The sequence below is a fragment of the Crinia signifera genome, chromosome 2, assembly GCF_055691185.1.
Source record: "Crinia signifera chromosome 2, ASM5569118v1, whole genome shotgun sequence".
NCBI lineage: Eukaryota > Metazoa > Chordata > Amphibia > Anura > Myobatrachidae > Crinia > Crinia signifera.
Genome location: NC_139218.1, coordinates 1226114 through 1247285, shown reverse-complemented (window position 1 = coordinate 1247285; position 21172 = coordinate 1226114). Strand labels below are relative to the sequence as shown.

At 51.9% G+C, this 21172-nt stretch overlaps 1 protein-coding gene across 3 annotated transcripts in view; it reads left to right on the top strand.

Moving 5' to 3' along the window:
- Positions 1-16028, top strand: part of PKNOX1 (PBX/knotted 1 homeobox 1) — a 123299-nt gene extending 107271 nt beyond the window's left edge. For 2 of the 3 annotated variants that reach the window (XM_083171430.1, XM_083171431.1), the window contains exons 9-11: positions 2633-2709; positions 11288-11448; positions 14301-16025. In XM_083171430.1, the coding sequence (XP_083027556.1) occupies positions 2633-2709; positions 11288-11448; positions 14301-14509 (447 nt within the window). In that variant the 3' untranslated portion in view covers positions 14510-16025. Of the gene's footprint in view, positions 1-2632; positions 2710-11287; positions 11449-14300 lie in introns of all 3 variants that reach the window. The other variant, XM_083171432.1, reaches the window with a different exon arrangement.
- Positions 16029-21172: the final 5144 nt, after the last annotated feature.

The window sequence follows — 21172 nt, the reverse complement described above, 5'->3', positions numbered from 1 at the left end:
TGTACCCACTGACCCAGCTCATTTATATATGATGTATATGTGACACCTGTTCCCAATAGACTACATGCTAGAGATCACATACAGTACATGTACCCACTGACCCAGCTCATTTATATATGATGTATATGTGACACCTGTTCCCAATAGACTACATGCTAGAGATCACATACAGTACATGTACCCACTGACCCAGCTCATTTACATGTGATGTATATGTGACGCCTGTTCCCAATAGACCACAGGCTAGAGATCACATACAGTACATGTACCCACTGACCCAGCTCATTTATATATGATGTATATGTGACACCTGTTCCCAATAGACCACAGACTAGAGATCACATACAGTACATGTACCCACTGACCCAGCTCATTTACATATGTATATGTGACGCCTGTTCCCAATAGACCAGAATAGAGATCACATCCAGTACATGTACCCACTGACCCAGCTCATTTACATGTGATGTATATGTGACACCTGTTCCCAATAGACCACATGCTAGAGATCACATACAGTACATGTACCCACTGACCCAGCTCATTTACATATGATGTATATGTGACGCCTGTTCCCAATAGACCACAGGCTAGAGATCACATACAGTACATGTACCCACTGACCCAGCTCATTTACATATGTATATGTGACGCCTGTTCCCAATAGACCAGAATAGAGATCACATCCAGTACCCATACTCACTGACCGGGCTCATTTACATATGATGTATATGTGACACCTGTTCCCAATAGACCACATGCTAGAGATCACATACAGTACATGTACCCACTGACCCAGCTCATTTACATATGATGTATATGTGACGCCTGTTCCCAATAGACCACAGGCTAGAGATCACATACAGTACATGTACCCACTGACCCAGCTCATTTACATGTGATGTATACAGTATGTGACGCCTGTTCCCAATAGACCACAGACTAGAGATCACATACAGTACATGTACCCACTGACCCAGCTCATTTACATGTGATGTATATGTGACGCCTGTTCCCAATAGACCAGACAAGAGATCACATACAGTACATGTACCCACTGACCCAGCTCATTTACATGTGATGTATATGTGACGCCTGTTCCCAATAGACCAGACAAGAGATCACATCCAGTACATGTACCCACTGACCTAGCTCATTTACATGTGATGTATATGTGACTCCTGTTCCCAATAACAGACTAGAGATCACATACAGTACATGTACCCACTGACCCAGCTCATTTACATGTGATGTATATGTGACGCCTGTTCCCAATAGACCAGACTAGAGATCACATCCAGCACAGTACAGCTTATACATGAAATAGAAACATTACTACAATAGATATAACTGCAAGTACCGCTAGCACACACAAGGACTGGCACAAATAAGGGACAGCAATTACCGTCAAGGGAAGCAGATACCACGGCCGGATACAAATCCCAGGATCCTGGGTATGTGTTCTGGATAGATCACATAATGGCTCTTGGATCCCGCGCTTGGGCCTTTTAAAGCAAAGGGGTGTGGGGTCAGGTTAAATGATCATTGGGTACAAGAAAGGGGCCTGGGCAACACTTCATTGGCTCTCAGCTTCACGGTGACGTCTTCCTGTAAATGGGAATCTCATCAGAGCATGCTGGATTCTTTGTCTTTGTTCTTGGGGTGAGGTGGAACAGGGAACTGGTATGAGCTGGAATTATAGTCATTGTTTCTCAAGCACACTGATTCATCATACAACACAAACTAGGTATCAGTAAGGTCATATATATATATATATATATATATATATATATATATATATATATATATATATAGTGATCGTTTCACTATACTGACATCTGCGACTGTTGATGGCAACTGAAACAAGTTAAATCAAAACAAAATTTGGGGTTTATTGAGGGAGTTTCACGCAAACAGAAAGAGACAATAGGGAACATGTCTTTAAGAATTTAACCATTAATGTTTCACGTCCGGCCCTTATAAGCTAATAAGATGCAAGTGGCGCCATGGAATTGCGCAGTGGGTGGTCGTTCTACTTTAATGGCGTAGAGCTGCAATTTTGACTTCCACAGTGTACCCACTGACCCAGCTCATTTACATATGATGTATACGTGATACCTGTTCCCAATAGACCACAGACTAGAGATCACATACAGTACCCATACTCACTGACCCAGCTCATTTACATATGATGTATATGTGACACTTGTTCCCAATAGACCAGACTAGAGATCACATACAGTCCATGTACCCACTGACCCAGCTCATTTACATATGATGTATATGTGACACCTGTTCCCAATAGACCACAGACTAGAGATCACATACAGTACCCATACTCACTGTCCCAACTCATTTATATATGATGTATATGTGACACCTGTTCCCAATAGACCACAGACTAGAGATCACATACAGTACCTGTACCCACTGACCCAGCTCATTTACATATGATGTATATGTGACACCTGTTCCCAATAGACCACAGACTAGAGATCACATACAGTACCTGTACCCACTGATCCAGCTCATTTACATATGATATGTGTGTCACCTGTCCTCTATAAACCTGTGTTTATTATAAATGGGGAATTACACCTACCTTCCACTGACCTCTTGCACATTCTTGCAGCACCCGTACCCCACAGAGGATGAGAAGAAGCAGATTGCAGCTCAGACAAACCTGACGTTACTTCAAGTGAACAACTGGTAAGTGCACAAAAAGTTATCTAGAACCACATCATTACGTGTCCTGAGAGTGAGTGGACCATGGGACTGTGTGTACGACACGTGTCCTGAGAGTGAGGGGACGCCGGGACTGTCTGTATTACACGTGTCCTGAGAGTGAGGGGACTCTGGGACTGTCTGTACGACACGTGTCCTGAGAGTGAGGGGACGCCGGGACTGTCTGTATTACACGTGTCCTGAGAGTGAGAGGACACCGGGACTGTCTGTATTACACGTGTCCTGAGAGTGAGAGGACACCAGGACTGTCTGTATTACACGTGTCCTGAGAGTGAGGGGACTCCGGGACTGTCTGTACGACACGTGTCCTGAGAGTGAGGGGACGCCGGGACTGTCTGTATTACACGTGTCCTGAGAGTGAGGGGACTCTGGGACTGTCTGTACAACACGTGTCCTGAGAGTGAGGAGACCCCGGTACTGTCTGTATTACACATGTCCTGGGAGTGAGGAGACCCCGGGACTGTCTGTACGACACTTGTCCTGAGAGTGAGGGGACGCCGGGACTGTCTGTATTACACGTTTCCTGAGAGTGAGGGGACGCCGGTACTGTCTGCATTACACGTGTGCTGGGATTGAGGAGACCCTGGGACTGTCTGTATTACATGTCCTAAGAGTGAGGGGATGCCGGGACTGTCAGTATTACACGTGTCCTGAGAGTGAGGGGACGCCGGGACTGTCTGTATTACACGTGTACTTAGAGTGAGGGGACGCCGGGACTGTCTGTATTACACATGTCCTGAGAGTGAGAGGATGCAGGGACTGTCTGTATTACACGTGTCCTGAGAGTGAGGGGACGCCGGGACTGTCTGTATTACACGTGCCCTGAGAGTGAGGGGACACTGGGACTGTCTGTATTACACGTGTCCTGAGAGTGAGGGGACGCCGGGACTGTCTGTATTACACGTGACAGTGAGGGTACGCCGGGACTGTCTGTATTACATGTGTCCTGAGAGTGAGGGGACGCTGGGACTGTCTGTATTACACGTGTCCTGAGAGTGAGGGGACGCTGGGACTGTCTGTATTACACGTGTCCTGTGAGTGAGGGAACCCCGGGACTGTCTGTATTACACGTGTCCTGGGAGTGAGGGAACCCCGGGACTGTCTGTATTACACGTGTCCTGAGAGTGAGGGGACGCTGGGACTGTCTGTATTACACGTGTCCTGTGAGTGAGGGAACCCCGGGACTGTCTGTATTACACGTGTCCTGGGAGTGAGGGGACGCCGGGACTGTCTGTATTACACGTGTCCTGAGAGTGAGGGGACGCCGGGACTGTCTGTATTACACGTGTCCTGAGAGTGAGGGGACGCCGGGACTGTCTGTATTACATGTGTCCTGAGAGTGAGGGGACGCCGGGACTGTCTGTATTACACATGTCCTAAGAGTGAGAGGATGCCGGGACTGTCTGTATTACACGTGTCCTGAGAGTGCGGGGACGCCGGGACTGTCTGTATTACACGTGTCCTGAGAGTGAGGGGACGCTGGGACTGTCTGTATTAGTCCTGTGTCACGGCTAAAGGGCTGGATGGAGTCGTGCGGTGCACAGGAACCGGAGACGGACCAGGAGGAGTAGGATTGAAACGTGCAGGTTTAATAACTGATTTCATAAATGATAAACTTCACTCAAATACTTCTTTAAGTGACAGTTGGAATAAATTAAATAGAGTCCAGCACAATACTAATAACGGGCAGGGAAATCTGGAAACGTATACTTGGTGAGCCAGAGTACATAGATGAGGATCCGGAAGGAGGTTGATTTGATGACAGAAGAAATGGATCCGGATGACTGAAAGATGATGGAATGAATGAGTTGTATGAAGGAGGACAGCGGAAAGCTGTGCAGGGTAATTCTGGGACACAAGCAGGAACAAGCACTAGGTAGGACTTGCAGCATTGGTGTCAGGAGAAAACTTCCTTGTAGCAAGATGCAGGGAGCAAGGCACCAGAGTCAGGAGAGAAAGAGCCAGGATCCGGGAATCAGCTAGGAGTTGTGAATGACTCCAAAGACTCATTGCACTGACACTGAACAGCCTAGGCAGATCCCCTATATCCCCAGGGGATGGCTGCCATTGGCTGTCAGCACAGGATGAGGAGGGAACCTCCACTCTGGGCCAATCTGTCTCCTGCCCTCAACCAAGATGGCGACGCCGGCCTCCCGGCACCACTACTGCTGCCATCCCTACCCAGAGCTGCCGCTACCTGCACACCGCAGACCGGAGCCTGCACACGCTAGCCGGCGGCGGGCGCGGACGGGTGAGTACTGTACCCGCCGCGCTCCGTCGCGGCTACGTGTGACAGTACCCCCCCTTTTCAGGGTGACCCCAGGGCGCCTATGGGCCTTGTGCGGATTTCTCTGGAGAAATTGCTTTACCAGTTTTGGAGCGTGCAAATCAATGGAATCCACCCAAGAGTTCTCTTCGGGACCAAACCCAACCCATTCCACCAGATACTGGGTACGAGAATTGCGGCAACGAGAGTCTATAATGCGTCTTACCTCGAATTCAGACCCACTTTCGGAGTTAATCTTGGGCGGTTTGGGAATCTTCTTTTGATAAGAGTTCAACCTTAAAGGCTTGAGGAGGGACACATGGAAGGAATTCGAAATCCTTAGGGAAGGAGGAAGTTGAAGTCTATAAGCGACAGGATTAATGACTTGGATGATAGGGTATGGCCCAATGAACCGGGGAGCCAGCTTCATAGAGGGCAGACGGAGGCGTATATGGCGGGTAGACAGCCATACCCGGTCTCCGACTTTCAATCTGGGCGCTGCCCTTCTTTTCCTGTCTGCCATCCTCTTGTATCGGGCGGAAGATTTAAGAAGAGCGGTGTGGACATCCGACCAGATTTTAGCAAAACGTTGTAATGAAGTGGTTGCTGCAGGAACTTCGGAAGAGGATAATTCTGAGAAATCCGGAGATCGTGGATGTTTGCCGAATACTGTAAAGAAGGGGGTGGTTCCGGAGGAAGAGTGATAGGAGTTGTTATGCATATATTCTGCCCACGGGAGAAGATCCACCCAGTCATCTTGGGACGACGAGACAAACAGTCGGATAAAGGCCTCCAAGTCTTGATTCACCCGTTCTGTCTGGCCATTGGTCTGGGGATGAAAGGCAGTGGAAAACTTGAGTTTGACCTGTACCGCGGCACAGAGAGCTCTCCAGAACTTTGCAACGAACTGTACTCCGCGGTCGGATACAATCTCTTTGGGCAGTCCGTGAAGTTTAAAAATGGTTGAGATAAATAGCTGAGCCAGTACTGGAGCAGAGGGGAGACCTTTTAGTGGGAAAAAATGGACCATTTTCGAGAATCGGTCGACCACTACCCAGATTGCGGTATGACCTTTTGAGGGAGGTAGTTCGCAAATGAAGTCCATTGACAGATGGGTCCATGGTTCTGTGGGAACGGTTAGAGGGCGGAGAGGACCAGCGGGAGTTGTTCTGGGCACCTTATGCTGAGCACATCTTACACAAGAAGCGACGAAGTTGGTTACGTCGTGGCGGATGGTTGGCCACCAATAAGAACGTGACAGGGACATCAAGGTCTTTTGTGCTCCTGCGTGCCCTGCGAAGCGGGAAGAATGTGCCCATGACAATATTTTCTTGCGGAGTTCGGGGGGAACGAACGTTTTACCTGGAGGAGGAGATGGCTGTACGGTTACTTGGGCGAAGACCAGTGGATCGAGGATTGGACGAGGAGGTGTCTCTAGGTCAGAGGTCGTCTCAAAGGAGCGGGATAGAGCGTCTGCCTTAGTATTCGTGGTTCCAGGTCGGAATTTAATTTGGAAGTCAAAGCGTTCAAAAAACATGGCCCAACGGGCTTGGCGGGCAGTAAGGCACTGAGCCTGTTTAAGAAAGGACAGATTTTTGTGGTCTGAATACACGGTGATCTTATGCCGTGCCCCCTCCAGAAGGTATCGCCACTCCTCTAACGCAGTTTTGACTGCAAGCAACTCCTGTTCCCAGATGGGGTAATTCTTCTCTGCCGGGAGGAATTTTTTGGAGAGGAAGGCACAAGGGTGTAATTCTTGATCCTCACCTTTTTGTGACAAGATGGCCCCGATCCCTTCCGAGGATGCGTCCACCTCGAGAATGAAGGGCCTGTCGAGGTCTGGTTGGAGGAGGATTGGTGCCGTTATGAATGCTCTCTTTAACTGCTGGAAGGCAGAGGATGCTTCTGGCGACCATCGGCTTGGATCAGCTCCCTTGCAAGTGAGAGCAGTGAGGGGAGCAGCGATAGTAGAGAAGTTCCGGATAAATCGCCAGTAATAGTTTGAGAACCCTAGGAATCTCTGAATTCCTTTGAGTGTTGTGGGGGCTGCCCAGTCTTGGATGGCTCTCACCTTCTCTGGGTCCATTTCTATCCCAGTGGCGGAGAGAATGTGACCCAAGAATGGAATGGACGTGACCTCAAAAACGCACTTCTCCAACTTGCAGAACAGTTGATTTTGGCGAAGACGTCGTAGGACTTCGGACACTGTCTGTCTGTGAAGTTGAAGATTTGGAGAGAAGATGAGTATATCGTCTAGATAGACTACGATGGAGTGGTACAGCAAGTCCCGAAAGATATCATTTACAAACTGTTGGAAGACGGCGGGGGCGTTACAAAGGCCGAAGGGCATCACCAGGTATTCATAGTGGCCGTCGCGCGTGTTAAAAGCCGTCTTCCACTCGTCACCTGGACGGATCCGGATCAAATTGTAGGCCCCTCGCAGGTCCAATTTAGTAAAGATTGCTGCCCCTCTGATCTTGTCGAATAGTTCTGCGATAAGGGGTAAGGGATAGCGGTTTTTAATGGTGATGTCGTTCAGGCCCCTATAGTCGATACATGGCCGAAGACCGCCATCCTTCTTTTTCACAAAGAAAAACCCGGCCCCGGCCGGAGAAGTAGATGGTCGAATGAAACCTTTGTTTAAGTTCTCTTGAATGTACGAGGACATGGCCTCAGTCTCAGGTAGCGACAGGGGATAGATGCGGCCACGAGGAGGGAATTTCCCGGCCACCAGCTCTATCGGGCAGTCCCAAGGACGGTGAGGAGGCAGGGTGTCGGCACCACCTTTACTGAATACATCTGTAAATGAACGATATGGTGCGGGTATCGACAAGGGTGGAGCTGAAGAGGATGAAGGATAGTTACCCTCACGTTGTGGATGGGTCTGGTAGACCGGAAGGATCTGAGGAATGCAAGTAGACTGGCAATCTGTTCCCCAGGCCTTGACCTCCATATTGGTCCAATCGATGTGTGGGTTATGTTTGGAGAGCCAGGGAAGGCCCAGGACCATTTGGTGTGAGGACTGTGGAAGAATGAAGAATTCGAGGGTCTCTTGATGTAGAGCACCTATGAGCAGTGTCACCGGGGTGGTCTGATGGGTGATTTGTCCACTACGAATTCGACTCCCATCCACTGCAGTGAGGACCAGCGAGTGATCCAGGGGTTGCACAGGCAGGGCATGTTGGGTGACAAAAGAAGAAGAAAGGAAGTTTCCCGCTGCTCCAGAGTCCAATAGGGCCTGAACTCTTTTTCTCCCTTGGGGACACACAAGGGTAACCGGAATGGTGGAATCAGAAGAAGAGGGAGATGGAAGCAAGACTCCTAATCGGACCTCCCTCGGGGAGATTAGGAGCGGTCGTTTCCCGGCCGCAGCGGGCAGGAAGCCAATAAGTGAGCTGAGGAGCCACAGTACATGCATAGATTCTCTCGCCGTCTTCGGGACTTCTCTTCGAGAGAGAGACGGGAGCGGTTGATTTGCATGGGCTCATCTATTGACACCGCAGGAGGCGGGGTTGGTTTGGAGGCTGGTGCGACATTGGAAGGAAATCGAGGGCGAAGGCGATCAGAGCGATTCCTCTCAAGTTGGCGTTCTTGGAGTCGCAGATCGACTTTGTTACATAATGAAATGAGTTCAGCCAGGGTGGAAGGAGAATCGCGAGTTGCTAACTCGTCCTTGATGCGCCCGGCTAGGCCGTTCCAGAAGGCAGAAACGAGAGCCTCTTCGTTCCATCTGAGTTCGGAAGCCAGGGTTTGAAATTGTACGACATATTGTCCCACTGGGCGACTGCCCTGACGAATCCTTAGGATCTCTGTGGCTGCGGAGGACACTCTGCCAGGCTCGTCGAAGATGCGACGGAAGGAGGCCACAAACTCTTCATAGTTATTGAGGATGGGATCCGCACGCTCCCAAAGGGGGGACACCCACTCCAGGGCTGGACCCGCCAGTAGGGACACGATGTAAGCCACCCGAGTCTTGGGAGAGGGGAAATTGGAAGGCTGGAGGGTAAAATGGACGTCACATTGATTCAGGAATCCTCGACACCCCCTCGGGGACCCGTCATATTTACTGGGGGTTGACAGGTGTAGATGGTGAGGAGCAGCTGGCCCAGGGGGAGCAGCAGAGGCCGAAGCTCCGGAGGTTGGTGCTGCTGAAACTGAGGGAGCCACCTGAGGTGATGACAAGGTCTGGAGAAATTGAGCCACTTGACGCTGGGTAGTCTCTACTTGTTCCAATCGAGCCATGATGCCTTGAAGAACATCCGTCATGGAGGCCTGTGCTTCACCCGATTCCATCGGGTCAGTGCAAACTGTCACGGCTAAAGGGCTGGATGGAGTCGTGCGGTGCACAGGAACCGGAGACGGACCAGGAGGAGTAGGATTGAAACGTGCAGGTTTAATAACTGATTTCATAAATGATAAACTTCACTCAAATACTTCTTTAAGTGACAGTTGGAATAAATTAAATAGAGTCCAGCACAATACTAATAACGGGCAGGGAAATCTGGAAACGTATACTTGGTGAGCCAGAGTACATAGATGAGGATCCGGAAGGAGGTTGATTTGATGACAGAAGAAATGGATCCGGATGACTGAAAGATGATGGAATGAATGAGTTGTATGAAGGAGGACAGCGGAAAGCTGTGCAGGGTAATTCTGGGACACAAGCAGGAACAAGCACTAGGTAGGACTTGCAGCATTGGTGTCAGGAGAAAACTTCCTTGTAGCAAGATGCAGGAAGCAAGGCACCAGAGTCAGGAGAGAAAGAGCCAGGATCCGGGAATCAGCTAGGAGTTGTGAATGACTCCAAAGACTCATTGCACTGACACTGAACAGCCTAGGCAGATCCCCTATATCCCCAGGGGATGGCTGCCATTGGCTGTCAGCACAGGATGAGGAGGGAACCTCCACTCTGGGCCAATCTGTCTCCTGCCCTCAACCAAGATGGCGACGCCGGCCTCCCGGCACCACTACTGCTGCCATCCCTACCCAGAGCTGCCGCTACCTGCACACCGCAGACCGGAGCCTGCACACGCTAGCCGGCGGCGGGCGCGGACGGGTGAGTACTGTACCCGCCGCGCTCCGTCGCGGCTACGTGTGACATCCTGAGAGTGAGCGGGCGCTGGGACTGTCTGTAGTACACATGTCCTGAGAGTGAGGGAACACCGGGACTGTCTGTATTACACGTGTCCTGAGAGTGAGGGGACGCCGGGACTGTCTGTATTACATGTGTCCTGAGAGTGCGGGGACGCCGGGACTGTCTGTATTACACGTGTCCTGAGAGTGAGGGGACGCTGGGACTGTCTGTATTAGTCCTGAGAGTGAGCGGGCGCTGGGACTGTCTGTAGTACACATGTCCTGAGAGTGAGGGAACACCGGGACTGTCTGTATTACACGTGTCCTGAGAGTGAGGGGACGCCGGGACTGTCTGTATTACACTTGTCCTGAGAGTGAGGGGATGCTGGGACTGTCTGTATTACACGTGTCCTGACAGTGAGGGGACACCGGGACTGTCTGTATTACACGTGGCCTGGGAGTGAGGGAACCCCGGGACTGTCTGTATTACACGTGTCCTGAGAGTGAGGGGACGCCGGGACTGTCTATATTACACGTGTCCTGAGAGTGAGGGGATGCCGGGACTGTCTGTATTACACGTGTCCTGAGAGTGAGGGGATGCCGGGACTGTCTGTATTACACGTGTCCTGAGAGTGAGGGGACACCGGGACTGTCTGTATTACACGTGTCCTGAGAGTGAGGGGACACCGGGACTGTCTGTATTACATGTGTCCTGAGAGTGAGGGGATGCCGGGACTGTCTGTATTACACGTGTCCTGAGAGTGAGGGGACACCGGGACTGTCATTATTACACGTGTCCTGAGAGTGAGGGGACGCTGGGACTGTCTGTATTACACGTGTCCTGGGAGTGAGGGAACCCCGGGACTGTCTGTACTGTCTGCACAGGTCGGCCATGTTTCAGGCTGCAGCGGCTGTGTGTGACATCACACACCGCCGCGACCCTCCCCCCTCGAGTGGTCTGTATACTTATGTATTATCCAAACTGCTCCCACAAAACTGTCACTGCCATCTCTGAATCTGCGATCGGCTGTGAATGTAGATTTTCGCAGAAGTGCGGAAATCACAGAATAGCGATTGTACAGGTAATTGTGAATCCATGTTATGAGCGAAGCCCCCGCTGTCTGCATCAAAGGTTATAGCTACTCGGCCATTATACCTGGAGTTATTACATTGTGTTTGGTGTACACCATTTTCCACCTTCAGGTTTATAAACGCACGACGCAGAATCCTGCAGCCCATGTTGGATTCCAGCACAACGGATACTCCAAAGACTAAGAAGAAGAGTGGTCAAAGCCGCCCTGTGCAGAGGTTCTGGCCAGACTCGATTGCCGGAGGCGCATCCCAGCATGGAGACATGGGGGATGGTAAGAGTCCAGTCTCTGTGCTCATAGCCAGGTGTAAGATGTATAGTCCCCTCTCTATCTGCTGTGTGCTGGCCTACACTCTCCCAGCTGCACTCTCCCTGCCCTCTCTACCTGCTGTGTGCTGGCCTACACTCTCCCAGCGGCACTCTCCCTGCCCTCTCTACCTGCTGTGTACTGGCCTACACTCTCCCAGCGGCACTCTCCCTGCCCTCTCTACCTGCTGTGTGCTGGCCTACACACTCCTAGCTGCATTCTCCCTGCCCTCTCTACCTGCTGTGTGCTGGCCTACACTCTCCCAGCGGCACTCTCCCTGCCCTCTCTACCCGCTGTGTGCTGGCCTACACACTCCCAGCTGCACTCTCTCTGCCCTCTCTACCCGCTGTGTGCTGGCCTACACTCTCCCAGCTGCACTCTCTCTGCCCTCACTACCTGCTGTGTGCTGGCCTACACTCTCCCAGCAGCACTCTCCCTGCCCTCACTACCTGCTGTGTGCTGGCCTAAACTCTCCCAGCGGCATTCTCCCTGCCCTCTCTAACTGCTGTGTGCTGGCCTACACTCTCCCAGCAGCACTCTCCCTGCCCTCTCTACCTGCTGTGTGCTGGCCTACACTCTCCCAGCTGCACTCTCTCTGCCCTCACTACCTGCTGTGTGCTGGCCTACACTCTCCCAGCGGCACTCTCCCTGCCCTCTCTACCTGCTGTGTGCTGGCCTACACTCTCCCAGCGGCACTCTCCCTGCCCTCTCTACCTGCTGTGTGCTGGCCTACACACTCCTAGCTGCACTCTCTCTGCCCTCTCTACCTGCTGTGTGCTGGCCTAAACTCTCCCAGTGGCACTCTCCCTGCCCTCTCTACCTGCTGTGTGCTGGCCTACACTCTCCCAGCTGCACTCTCCTGCCCTCTCTACCTGCTGTGTGCTGGCCTACACTCTCCCAGCGGCACTCTCCCTGCCCCCTCTACCTGCTGTGTGCTGGCCTACACTCTCCCAGCTGCACATTTCCTGCCCTCTCTACCCTATATGTGTTGGCTTACACTTTCTCCAGCTGCACTTTCCCTGCCCTCACTACCTGCTGTGTGCTGCCCTACACTCTCCCAGCTGCACATTCCTTGCCATCTGTACCCTCTATGTGTTGGCTTACACTCTCTCCCAGCTGCACTCTCCCTGCCCTCACTACCTGCTGTTTGCTGGCCTACAATCTCCCAGCTGCACATTCCCTGCCCTCACTACCTGCTGTGTGCTGGCCTACACTCTTCCAGCTGCACATTCCCTGCCCTCTCTACACTCTATGTGTTGGCTTACACTCTCTCCCAGCTGCACTCTCCCTGCCCTCTCTACCTGCTGTTTGCTGGCCTACAATCTCCCAGCTGCACATTCCCTGCCCTCACTACCTGCTGTGTGCTGGCCTACACTCTTCCAGCTGCACATTCCCTGCCCTCTCTACCCTCTATGTGTTGGCTTACACTTTCTCCAGCTGCACTCTCCCTGCCCTCACTACCTGCTGTGTGCTGGCCTACACTCTCCCAGCTGCACATTTCCTGCCCTCTCTACCTGCTGTGTGCTGGCTTACACTTTCTCCAGCTGCACTTTCCCTGCCCTCTCTACCTGCTGTGTGCTGGCCTACACTCTCCCAGCTGCACATTCCTTGCCATCTCTATCCGCTATATGTTGGCTTACACTCTCTCCCAGCTGCACTCCCCCTGCCCTCACTACCCGCTGTGTGCTGGCCTACACTCTCCCAGCTGCATTCTCCTTGCTCCCTCTACCCTCTGTGTGCTGGCATACACTCTCCCAGCTGCACATTCTCTCCCCTCTCTACCCTCTATATGTTGGCTTACACTTTCTCCCAGCTACACTCTCCCTGCCCTCTCTACCTGCTGTTTGCTGGCCTACACTCTCCCAGCTGCACATTCCTTGCCATCTCTATCCGCTATATGTTGGCTTACACTCTCTCCCAGCTGCACTCCCCCTGCCCTCACTACCCGCTGTGTGCTGGCCTACAATCTCCCAGCTGCATTCTCCTTGCTCCCTCTACCCTCTGTGTGCTGGCATACACTCTCCCAGCTGCACATTCTCTCCCCTCTCTACCCTCTATATGTTGGCTTACACTTTCTCCCAGCTACACTCTCCCTGCCCTCTCTACCTGCTGTTTGCTGGCCTACACTCTCCCAGCTGCACATTCCTTGCCATCTCTATCCGCTATATGTTGGCTTACACTCTCTCCCAGCTGCACTCCCCCTGCCCTCACTACCCGCTGTGTGCTGGCCTACAATCTCCCAGCTGCATTCTCCTTGCTCCCTCTACCCTCTGTGTGCTGGCATACACTCTCCCAGCTGCACATTCTCTCCCCTCTCTACCCTCTATATGTTGGCTTACACTTTCTCCCAGCTACACTCTCCCTGCCCTCTCTACCTGCTGTTTGCTGGCCTACACTCTCCCAGCTGCACATTCCTTGCCATCTCTATCCGCTATATGTTGGCTTACACTCTCTCCCAGCTGCACTCCCCCTGCCCTCACTACCCGCTGTGTGCTGGCCTACAATCTCCCAGCTGCATTCTCCTTGCTCCCTCTACCCTCTGTGTGCTGGCATACACTCTCCCAGCTGCACATTCTCTCCCCTCTCTACCCTCTATATGTTGGCTTACACTTTTTCCCAGCTGCACTCTCCCTGCCCTCTCTACCTGCTGTTTGCTGGCCTACACTCTCCCAGCTGCACATTCCTTGCCATCTCTATCCGCTATATGTTGGCTTACACTCTCTCCCAGCTGCACTCCCCCTGCCCTCACTACCCGCTGTATGCTGGCCTACAATCTCCCAGCTGCACTCTCTCTGACTCTTGGTGTTATTATGTTTCAGGTGCTGTAGTGACACTCTCAGCTCCTGGTGGTCTCGGAGCAGACAGTCTGCAGTCACTGACATCGGATGGAGCCACATTGGCTGTCCAGCAGGTGATGTTAGGAGGTCAGAGCGATGATGATTCTCTGGACACAGATCAGGAGGACACAGAGACAGGACTCAGTGCAGGGGAATTAAGGGGTCTGGTGCTGAGTGGTGGAGGACTGTAATGGAAAGGACAGAGGCGTACCTTGTCACACACTTTATATTGTCAGTGCCATACACATGGTGTGACAGTGACGCACAGGACCTTGTGCCACCCCATCAATTTTAGCTTCACTTGCGACAAAATATTTGCACCTTAAAAAACTGACCGTCGCTTACAAGGATTTCACTGCCGAATGATACTTTTACCCTGTGCCAAAAGACCCCGTCATCGCCAGGAGATGACCAGCAGTGACCAGCAGACCTGATAGCACTGAGGTGTCCTCAAAGAACCGGGATGGTTGACTCCCGAGCTTCTTATCAGATGTCCCTCCCGCTAGTGACTTCCTGGTGTGTGACCTTTTCTGGCCGGGAGTCTCCAGAAAAGGTGAAATGAAAGAAATGTTGAATTTACTCCCCAAATAGAACTGTATTTTTGTAGAGTTGTGAAAGAATAAACCTTGAAAAACTCATCTACTAATTCTGTGAATCCTCCGTGGTGATGAGCTGGACCTGGCGGTGGGAGGAGTGGACTTTTTATTGGAATCGCTCCTTCCGAGCTGCAGGAGATGTCTGTATTACTAATGAGGAGCATAGGCTGATTATGACATGAGAATAAGCTGACACCTGCGTCAGACAGAGGAACCACTAGGTAGGAGGTTAGCGGCGCGTTTAAATGTTATATGTCACCCAGAAGCACAAGGGGCAGGCTCTGTATCTAGTACTGAGGGAGTCATTCTATACTGATGTCATATGTTCCACTGCCTATGATACTGTACATTACTATGGACCACACCCCTGGGTTATACTCTGAGCTTCTCCTATAAGATATAGGTATATACTGTAGGACTCTCTAAAAAAGGAAACCACAATATGTTCCCTTCAAACATTATGTTTAAAAGTCCAGGAGATGAGATAGGTCTCTGTGTGACAGCTGCAGATGGTAGGAGACAGCGACATCAAGAGAGCGGGGGAGGAAGCCATGTCCTGACAGACTTTATATCATCTCCTCATACAAATGGTGCTGGCAAAATAAATGAGTGAGGGTGGATGTAGTGGGCTGGTGTGCTCAGAGTGATGGCATCAGGACATGTGTCATGGGCTAGTGTGATCAGTGATGGCATCAGGACATGTGTCATGGGCTAGTGTGATCAGTGATGGCATCAGGACATGTGTCATGGGCTAGTGTGCTCAGAGTGATGGCATCAGGACATGTGTCATGGGCTAGTGTGCTCAGAGTGATGGCATCAGGACATGTGTCATGGGCTGGTGTGCTCAGAGTGATGGCATCAGGACATGTGTCATGGGCTAGTGTGCTCAGTGATGGCATCAGGACATGTGTCATGGGCTAGTGTGATCACCATGATGGCATCAGGACATGTGTCATGGGCTGGTGTGCTCAGAGTGATGGCATCAGGACATGTGTCATGGGCTGGTGTGCTCAGAGTGATGGCATCAGGACATGTGTCATGGGCTAGCGTGATCACCGTGATGGCATCAGGACATGTGTCATGGGCTAGCGTGATCACCGTGATGGCATCAGGACATGTCATGGGCTAGTGTGCTCAGAGTGATGGCATCAGGACATGTGTCATGGGCTAGTGTGCTCAGAGTGATGGCATCAGGACATGTGTCATGGGCTAGTGTGCTCAGATTGATGGCATCAGCACATGTGTCATGGGCTGGTGTGCTCAGAGTGATGGCATCAGGACATGTGTCATGGGCTAGTGTGCTCAGAGTGATGGCATCAGGACATGTGTCATGGGCTAGTGTGCTCAGAGTGATGGCATCAGGACATGTGTCATGGGCTAGTGTGCTCAGAGTGATGGCATCAGGACATGTGTCATGGGCTAGTGTGCTCAGAGTGATGGCATCAGGACATGTGTCATGGGCTAGTGTGCTCAGATTGATGGCATCAGCACATGTGTCATGGGCTGGTGTGCTCAGAGTGATGGCATCAGCACATGTGTCATGGGCTAGTGTGCTCAGAGTGATGGCATCAGGACATGTCATGGGCTAGTGTGCTCAGAGTGATGGCATCAGGACATGTGTCATGGGCTGGTGTGCTCAGAGTGATGGCATCAGGACATGTGTCATGGGCTGGTGTGCTCAGAGTGATGGCATCAGGACATGTGTCATGGGCTGGTGTGCTCAGAGTGATGGCATCAGGACATGTGTCATGGGCTAGTGTGCTCAGAGTGATGGCATCAGGACATGTGTCATGGGCTGGTGTGCTCAGAGTGATGGCATCAGGACATGTGTCATGGGCTAGTGTGCTCAGAGTGATGGCATCAGGACATGTGTCATGGGCTAGTGTGCTCAGAGTGATGGCATCAGGACATGTGTCATGGGCTGGTGTGCTCAGAGTGATGGCATCAGGATATGTGTCATGGGCTAGTGTGCTCAGAGTCATGGCATCAGGACATGTGTCATGGGCTAGTGTGCTCAGAATGATGGCATCAGGACATGTCATGGGCTAGTGTGATCAGAGTGATGGCATCAGGACATGTGTCATGGGCTGGTGTGCTCAGAGTGATGGCATCAGGACATGTGTCATGGGCTAGTGTGCTCAGAGTGATGGCATCAGGACATGTGTCATGGGCTAGTGTGCTCAGAGTGATGGCATCAGGACATGTGTCATGGGCTAGTGTGCTCAGAGTGATGGCATCAGGACATGTGTCATGGGCTAGTGTGCTCAGATTGATGGCATCAGCACATGTGTCATGGGCTGGTGTGCTCAGAGTGATGGCATCAGCACATGTGTCATGGGCTAGTGTGCTCAGAGTGATGGCATCAGGACATGTGTCATGGGCTGGTGTGCTCAGAGTGATGGCATCAGGACATGTGTCATGGGCTGGTGTGCTCAGAGTGATGGCATCAGGACATGTGTCATGGGCTGGTGTGCTCAGAGTGATGGCATCAGGACATGTGTCATGGGCTGGTGTGCTCAGAGTGATGGCATCAGGACATGTGTCATGGGCTAGTGTGCTCAGAGTGATGGCATCAGGACATGTGTCATGGGCTGGTGTGCTCAGAGTGATGGCATCAGGACATGTGTCATGGGCTAGTGTGCTCAGAGTGATGGCATCAGGACATGTGTCATGGGCTAGTGTGCTCAGAGTGATGGCATCAGGACATGTGTCATGGGCTAGTGTGCTCAGAGTGATGGCATCAGGACATGTGTCATGGGCTAGTGTGCTCAGAGTGATGGCATCAGGACATGTGTCATGGGCTGGTGTGCTCAGAGTGATGGCATCAGGATATGTGTCATGGGCTAGTGTGCTCAGAGTCATGGCATCAGGACATGTGTCATGGGCTAGTGTGCTCAGAATGATGGCATCAGGACATGTCATGGGCTAGTGTGATCAGAGTGATGGCATCAGGACATGTGTCATGGGCTGGTGTGCTCAGAGTGATGGCATCAGGACATGTGTCATGGGCTAGTGTGCTCAGAGTCATGGCATCAGGACATGTCATGGGCTAGTGTGATCAGAGTGATGGCATCAGGACATGTGTCATGGGCTGGTGTGCTCAGAGTGATGGCATCAGGATATGTGTCATGGGCTAGTGTGCTCAGAGTCATGGCATCAGGACATGTGTCATGGGCTAGTGTGCTCAGAATGATGGCATCAGGACATGTGTCATGGGCTAGTGTGATCAGAGTGATGGCATCAGGACATGTGTCATGGGCTAGTGTGCTCAGAGTGATGGCATCAGGACATGTGTCATGGGCTGGTGTGCTCAGAGTGATGGCATCAGGACATGTGTCATGGGCTGGTGTGCTCAGAGTGATGGCATCAGGACATGTGTCATGGGCTAGTGTGCTCAGAGTGATGGCATCAGGACATGTGTCATGGGCTAGTGTGCTCAGATTGATGGCATCAGGACATGTGTCATGGGCTGGTGTGCTCAGAGTGATGGCATCAGGACATGTCATGGGCTAGTGTGATCAGAGTGATGGCATCAGGACATGTGTCATGGGCTGGTGTGCTCAGAGTGATGGCATCAGGACATGTGTCATGGGCTAGTGTGCTCAGAGTCATGGCATCAGGACATGTGTCATGGGCTAGTGTGATCAGAGTGATGGCATCAGGACATGTGTCATGGGCTGGTGTGCTCAGAGTGATGGCATCAGGACATGTGTCATGGGCTAGTGTGCTCAGAGTCATGGCATCAGGACATGTGTCATGGGCTAGTGTGATCAGAGTGATGGCATCAGGACATGTGTCATGGGCTAGTGTGATCAGAGTGATGGCATCAGGACATGTGTCATGGGCTAGTGTGATCAGAGTGGAGGCATCATGACGTGTCATGGGCTAGTGTGATCACCATGATGGCATAAGGACGTGTCATGGGCTAGTGTGATCACCGTGATGGCATCAGGAAATGTGTCATAGGCTGGTGTGATCAGAGTGGAGGCATCATGATGTGTCATGGGCTAGTGTGATCACCATGATGGCATAAGGACGTGTCATGGGCTAGTGTGATCACAGTGATGGCATCAGGACATATGTCAAGGGCTAGTGTGATCAGTGATGGCATAAGGACGTGTCGTGGGCTAGCGGGATCATAGTGAAGGCATCAGGATACGTGTCATGGGCTAGCGGGATCAGAGTGGAGGCATCAGCGTATGTGTCATGGGTTGGCAGGATCATGTGTCATGGGCTGGCAGGATCTGAGTGGAGGCAACAGGTTATATGTCATGGGCTGGAGGGATCATAGTGGAGGCATCAGGATATGTGTTATGGGCTAGTGGGATCACCATGATGGCATCAGGACATGTGTCAAGGGCTAGTGTGATCAGTGATGGCATAAGGACGTGTAATGGGCTAGCGGGATTAGAGTGGAGGCATCAGGAAATGTGTCATGGGCTAGCGGGATCAGTAATGGCATAAGGATGTGTCATGGGCTAGCGGGATCAGAGTGGAGGCATCAGGACGTGTCATGGGCTAGTGTGATCAGAGTGGAGGCTTCTGGACATGTCATGGGCTAGCGTGAACAGAGTGATGGCATCAGGACGTGTCATGGGCTGGCAGGATCAGAGTGGAGGCATCAGCATATGTGTCATGGGCTAGCAGGATCAGAGTGGAGGCATCAGGACATGTGTCATGGGCTAGCGGGATCAGAGTGGAGGCATCAGTGTATGTGTCATGGGCTGGAAGGATCAGAGTGGAGGCATCAGGATATATGTCATGGGCTGGCGGGATCATGTGTCATGGGCTGGCAGGATCTGAGTGGAGGCATCAGGTTATATGTCATGGGCTGGCGGGATCATGTGTCATGGGCTGGAAGGATCAGATTGGAGGCATCAGGATATATGTCAAGGGCTGGCGATATCATGTCATGGGCTGGCAGGATCAGAGTGGAGGCATCAGCATATGTGTCATGGGCTAGCAGGATCAGAGTGGAGGCATCAGAACATGTGTCATGGGCTAGCAGGATCAGAGTGGAGGCATCAGAACATGTGTCATGGGCTAGCAGGATCAGAGTGGAGGCATCAGGAAATGTGTCATGGGCTAGCGGGATCAGAGTGGAGGCATCAGGACATGTGTCATGGGCTAGCGGGATCAGAGTGGAGGCATCAGGACATGTGTCATGGGCTAGCGGGATCAGAGTGGAGGCATCAGGACATGTGTCATGGGCTAGCGGGATCAGAGTGGAGGCATCAGCGTATGTGTCATGGGCTGGCAGGATCTGAGTGGAGGCATCAGCGTATGTGTCATGGGCTGGAAGGATCAGACTGGAGGCATCAGGATATATGTCATGGGCTGGCGGGATCATGTGTCATGGGCTGGCAGGATCTGAGTGAAGGCATCAGGTTATGTGTCATGGGCTAGTGGGATCACCGTGATGGCATCAGGACATGTGTCAAGGGCTAGTGTGATCAGTGATGGCATAAGGACATGTCATGGGCTAGCGGGATCAGAGTGGAGGCATCAGTAAATGTGTCATGGGCTAGCGGGATCAGTAATGGCATAAGGATGTGTCATGGGCTAGCGGGATCAGAGTGGAGGCATCAGGACGTGTCATGGGCTAGTGTGATCAGAGTGATGTCATAATGACGTGTCATGGGCTAGTGTGATCAGAGTGGAGGCTTCTGGACATGTCATGGGCTAGCGTGAACAGAGTGATGGCATCAGGACGTGTCATGGGCTGGCAGGATCAGAGTGGAGGCATCAGCATATGTGTCATGGGCTAGCAGGATCAGAGTGGAGGCATCAGCATATGTGTCATGGGCTAGCAGGATCTGAGTGGAGGCATCAGCATATGTGTCATGGGCTAGCATGATCAGAGTGTGGGCATCAGGGTGTGTCATGGGCTAGCAGGATCAGAGTGGAGGCATCAGAACATGTGTCATGGGCTAGCAGGATCAGAGTGGAGGCATCAGAACATGTGTCATGGGCTAGCAGGATCAGAGTGGAGGCATCAGGACATGTGTCATGGGCTAGCGGGATCAGAGTGGAGGCATCAGGACATGTGTCATGGGCTAGCGGGATCAGAGTGGAGGCATCAGGACATGTGTCATGGGCTAGCGGGATCAGAGTGGAGGCATCAGCGTATGTGTCATGGGCTGGCAGGATCTGAGTGGAGGCATCAGCGTATGTGTCATGGGCTGGAAGGATCAGACTGGAGGCATCAGGATATATGTCATGGGCTGGCGGGATCATGTGTCATGGGCTGGCAGGATC